We start from the raw sequence: 5121 nt of genomic DNA on the forward strand, positions 1-5121 counted from the left end.
GGGGCAGGTGAGGCCGGGGCAGGTGAGGCCGGGGCAGGTGAGGTCGGGGCAGGTGAGGCCGGGAGCAGGTGAGGCCGGGGCAGGTGAGGTCGGGGCAGGTGAGGCTGGGAGCAGGTGAGGCCGGGAGCAGATAAGGCCAGGGCAGGTGAGGTCGGGGCAGGTGAGGCCGGGGCAGGTGAGGCCGGGAGCAGGTGAGGCCAGGGCAGGTGAGGCCGGGGCAGGTGAGGCCGGGGCAGGTGAGCACAGAGCCAGGAGAGGAACCTAGGCTCACCAAGTCTGCTGCCGCAGCTATACTCAAACAAGAGGCTTAGGGCAGAGGCCCGGGGCCGGAGCCCGGGACCGGGTGGTGGGGCCCGCAGTCTGGGAATGGGATGGGGCGCCTGGTCCCCGTCTCAGCAGCACACACCCAAGCCTGACACAAGACCTTCGCCCCCTCCCTACCAAGCTGGTGGTGTAACCAGCAGCTGCGGCGTGCTTACCAGAAGCCTGGAGGCTGTCCCTGCTTTTGCCCACGCCCCAAATCCCTCCGTCCAGTGGCGGCGAAACTTCCCTCAGCTCTGCCCAGTCTCCCCGCCTCCACGGCACCGCCTGCGGCTTCTTGGGTGACCACAATGGCCCTCTTCCTGCCCGCTCCGCAGCTCTTTCCCCACCGAGCCATCCCTGCCCGCGCTTCCTCCCTTACAGCCCGTCCAGGACTGTGCAAGACCCTCAGGATGAAGACGAACTCCGGTGTCACAGCCGGGACCTGCCCCCCCCGCCCCGCACATACCGCCCCTCCGTCTCCAGCCCCACATGCAGCTCCTTCCGTGGAGCACCCTGCCCTGCAGGGCCAGAGGGCTCTTCCCACCCCGACCCCTCCTCCACCAGCGTCCACTTCCCCAGGGGAGGCCACTCTGGGCCCACTGCATCCAACTGCCCACCAGGCTTTCTCCCCGCACCGCGCGGTGATTGATGCCCAGCTGCTCCCCACTCCGGGCCAGGCCCATAAGGCATGGACAGCGCCTGAGTATGACCAGCGCTAAATCCCTGATTTCTTTTTTTTTTTTCCTGTTCTATATTTTAAGTTTTTTATTTTAATTCCAGTGTGGTTAACATACAGTGTGCCTCTAGTTCGGGTGTACAATATTGTGATTCCAACACAGGGCTGCCGCTAGCTGGGGCTCCGCACACGGTTTTGGGAGGACGGAAGCGCTGGTACCCGATAGAGAGCACATCAGTCAGATTCCTCGGGTATGAAGAGACTTATTTTAAGGAACTGGTTCATACAATTGTCCACATCCACAGGCCAGTGGCCTGGACGCTCAGGCAGAGCCTCCGGGACAGCACTGAGGCCAACATCCTCTTTTCCTGGAAAACCCCAGCTTTCTGCTCTTAAGGCCTTCAGCTGATTAGATGAGGTCTGCCCACAGGATTGAAGGTGACCTCCTTGACTTAAAATCAATGACTGTAGATGTTAATCACACTACAAAATACTTTCACAGCAATATCTGAACCAGGGTTTGACCAAGCACGTGGGCACCCAGCCATGCTGAGCCATCAATTTCACCAGCCCAGATGCATCGACCCCAGGAGAGGCCAACAGCGAGGCCAGGCTGGATGGTACAGGAGACCCGGAAGGCCGTGAGAGGCTCGTTTTCCCACGCCAGAGGATGGGATGTCCTACAAACAGCAGAGGGTGGTGAAGAGATGTCCAGCCAGGCCTCCAGGGCCAGGGCGACCCAGCCAGGATTACAGTGTAGGGTGTCCGAGGAGGGTGGGGGCAGGCCCCCATTGTGAGGTCCAGGTAGAATGTTCAACTCAGGCTGACTCCAAGCCCGTCCTCACCCCCGCCTGCCTACCAGGAGCGCGCCCTCAGGCTTAGACCTGGGCTTCACTGTCCTTCCCGTCTGAGAACAGATGGCTACACAGCGAGTGGAGGCCCGTGGGACACCGCCTCCCTTAACTCCCAAGGTCAGGCCCGCCAAGATCTCTGTGTAGGTAGCTCTTAAAAAGAGAGCGTGGTGAGGCCTCAGGTCTGAATTCTCGGAACCTGACAACCTGACGAGGGGCATGTCTTGGGTTCTCGAAGGACCACAGGCAGGAAAATTCAAGCAGTCAGAGAACGGAGCTGTGGGCACAGAGGGCTGCCGTGGGGGACTCAGAATAGGGGAACCTGAGTCACCAGAAATGGGAAGTCCAAGCTATAGAGAGCCAGGTGCTTGGACAAGGGAGCCCCTGGGCCGGCAGTCAGAGAAAGGCTTTGAGCACCTGGGTTGGAAAAAAGTAGGGCCAGTGTCCCGTATGGAAGGTAGAATGTCCCCAGGAGAAGACTGACAGGCTAAACCCAGGTGTGCGCAACCTCCCAAGGAGAGGGCCCCTGGCCAGGAAGGGGCGCGATAAGCTTCCATTCAACAGGTATTCTCTGGTCACCTACCTGCTGTGCCCCTGGGCCCTTTGCTGGCTGCTGGGGACGTGCCCAACCCCCAGCCTCACTGTAAAGTGAGCCAAACAGAGCCAGCAGCTACCCGCACACAGCCGGGGAGCGCCACGGTAGAGACATGGCCGGGGAAGCCTGGAGAGCAGAGCTGCGCTTGCTGGGGCGGCAGGAAGCCGGACAGAGCGGGCACCTGCAGAGTGAATGTGGCCCAACAGAGGAAGCGTCCGTGCATTCCAGGCCAGGGCAGGACCTGGGCACAGCCTGGAGGCATGGAGAGCAGAGAGGGCAAGGAGGAGGGCACAGCCTCTGACCTCACAATACCCAGAGCCCACTGGGCCCGCCTTGCAACTCGCAAACTCTGGCGCCCTCCTCCAACCCGGGCAAGGCCCGGGGCCCTGGGCAGCCTCCAGGTGCAGCGCCCTCCCTTGGGCGGCACCCATCCCGCTGCCCCGGGGCATGTCTTTACTCACCAATTATGAGGGGCTTCGGCATCAGATCGAGAGGCTGGTGAGGGAGAATGAGGAGCTAAAGAAGCTGGTACAGCTCATTCGGGAGAATCACGAGCTCAGGTCGGCGATCAAGACACAAGCGGGTGGCCTGGGCATCAGCGGGTTCAGCTCGGGGCTTGGCGAGGCGGCGGCCAGCCCTCCTCAACGCCCAGGAAACTGTAAGACAGCGAGGAGGGAGGGTGGGTCTCGGGAAGTCCCGGAGAGAGGGCACAGACAGCAGGCACCTGCTGGGACAGGGGCCCCAGCAGGTGAGGGAGGGTGGGGGAGCACACAGGCCATAGGGATGGAAGTCCCACCCGCCCCGATGGCTGGAGCCCGGCCTCTGCTCCCCTCAGCCAGACTTCCAAGCAGCCCCAAAGACTGAGAACTTCCTAGCTCTGGAATCCAAATGTGCTACCCTACTGGGCCCAATACGTCACTCCCCTTCGGCCTCCCTCCCCCTCAGCACCCCCATTCCTCTGCGCCTGCAGGTGGCCAGGAGGCAAACAGCAGCCCAAGTCCAGGAGCCAGGGTCAGAGGCCAGGATGGCAGCTGAGGTCCGGGAGGCATTAGTGTGGGACCGAGCCCTGGGGCCGCAGAACATCTACAGGCCAGGGTGACACAGAAGAAGCAGGGAAGCCATGGGTGATACGTGGGGACTGAGCCAGGACGGCTCCCAGAGGCCAGCAGGCCAGGGACGCTGCACAGCTGGCTGCAGTGATAGGAACAGGGAGGTGCAGGAAGGACGGAAAGCAGGGGCGGAAACCGGCTGGCACCGAAGATAACGGAGGGAGACTCTGGCGCTGGCCGTGCCCGGCGCGAGGCCGTAGAAGTCAGTGGCTGACTGCGGCGGCGAAGGTCACACTGGGCGTGAGCAGGTGATAAAATCCTGTGGGTGTCACAGCACACCCTCCCCTCCCTATGGCGTCCTCCCTGTGCCAGAGAAGGCCGTGTGCCCTCCGCTCCTGTCACGGGCCCTGCACCCCGCCCTCCCGCAGGCCCCTCTGGCCCCAGGCAGGTCTGGAACTATCCTCGTCCCCCGAAAGGAGGACTCCGCTCTTTCGCTGTCCCTGCCGACTGGGCCTCTGCAGCTCGATAGTGGACCCCGACACTCAGTGGTAGTGGTTCTAGAAAGGTCATGGGTGGCTTCCTAAGTGCCACATCCTTCTAAACCTCTGCATGGAATTTGGGACTGATAACCCCCCTCCTTCTGAGTTCCAAGAGCACCCTCGGCCAGGGCGTCCTCCCCCCCCCGGCTCACCTCTGTCCCCACTGCTCCCAGGTTGGCTCAGGCCTGCCCTCCACCACCAGCCCTCCCATCACCACTGGCTTCAGTCCTCCACCAGAAGTGGAGGTCCCTTCACAGGGTCTTGCAGGCCCAGTGACTCCCTGGCACTCAGCTCAGTCTAAACCACAATGTTTCTAAGAACTGGCCTTTCCACCAGGACGCTAAACCCTGTCAGGTCTGTACTCCTGCCCCTACAGTCCCACTTCCGGCTCGAAGCCTCCTTCCTCTTACTCTTGAAAGCTGCCTCCCTCGGATCCCTACCCACCGGTTTCCCTGCTATTCAACCTGGCTGTTCATCCAACCCATCTTCACACCCGCCATAGTGACCACGAGAACACAGGCCCCTCTCCTTTGAAAGGCTCTCCTATAAGGACAGAGACAACAGGCTGACAAAAATAAAGACCCAGGGAGGAACAAAATATAAGAAATCTCAAAGTTTAAGAAAAAGTAAGTCTTCTCCTTTTAGGCTTGATTCTTAAAAGAATCCTTGGACCACTTCAGGTTTCCAGCTCCTGAAGGATCCAGCTTAGAGGGTTAGGAAGGCTTTCTGAAGGTGAGCCCCGTAGTGACGGGAAGACATTACAGGATGAAGAGCACCTCACGCAAAGGGTAGGACCGGGGCCTGCAGGAACATGAAACGTCAGTGTGGTTAAAGCCCAGGCTGTGTGTGTGAGTGTGTGTGTGTGAGTGTTTGTACTGTGTATGAATGTCTGTGTGGCTGTATCTGTGAGTGTGGGAGGTAAGTGTGTTTATACTGTGTATGAGTGTATGTGTGATTGTGTCGAGTCTGTGAGTGGAAATGTGGTTGTACCTGTGAATGTGAGTGTCCGTGTGGTTGTGTCTGTGAGTGTGAGTGAGTGTCCATGGGGTTGTATCTGTGTGTATGAGTGAGTGTCCGTGTGGTTGTGCCTGTGAGTGTGTGTGAGTGT

General features: G+C 60.1%; 1 protein-coding gene and 1 long non-coding RNA gene across 3 annotated transcripts in view; one reads left to right on the top strand and one right to left on the bottom strand.

The window, feature by feature from the left end:
• Nucleotides 1-1058: 1058 nt before the first annotated feature.
• The window catches only part of LOC116639512, a 6548-nt gene continuing 2485 nt past the window's right edge, over nucleotides 1059-5121 (bottom strand). Inside the window, exons 2-4 of one of the 2 annotated variants that reach the window (XR_004300859.1) lie at nucleotides 2887-3081; nucleotides 2414-2606; nucleotides 1059-1659 (exon numbers count right to left, since the gene is read on the bottom strand). This is a non-coding gene — a long non-coding RNA (uncharacterized LOC116639512). The remainder of the gene's footprint in view (nucleotides 1660-2413; nucleotides 2607-2886; nucleotides 3082-5121) is intronic. The other variant, XR_004300860.1, reaches the window with a different exon arrangement.
• SPATC1 (spermatogenesis and centriole associated 1) overlaps nucleotides 2594-5121 on the top strand; it is a 20946-nt gene continuing 18418 nt past the window's right edge. Inside the window, exon 1 of the mRNA XM_032415953.1 lies at nucleotides 2594-3083. Coding sequence (XP_032271844.1) covers nucleotides 2618-3083 — 466 coding nt within the window. The 5' untranslated portion in view covers nucleotides 2594-2617. The remainder of the gene's footprint in view (nucleotides 3084-5121) is intronic.

Source organism: Phoca vitulina, unplaced genomic scaffold (assembly GCF_004348235.1).
Source record: "Phoca vitulina isolate PV1807 unplaced genomic scaffold, GSC_HSeal_1.0 scaffold18, whole genome shotgun sequence".
Classification (NCBI taxonomy): Eukaryota; Metazoa; Chordata; class Mammalia; order Carnivora; family Phocidae; genus Phoca; species Phoca vitulina.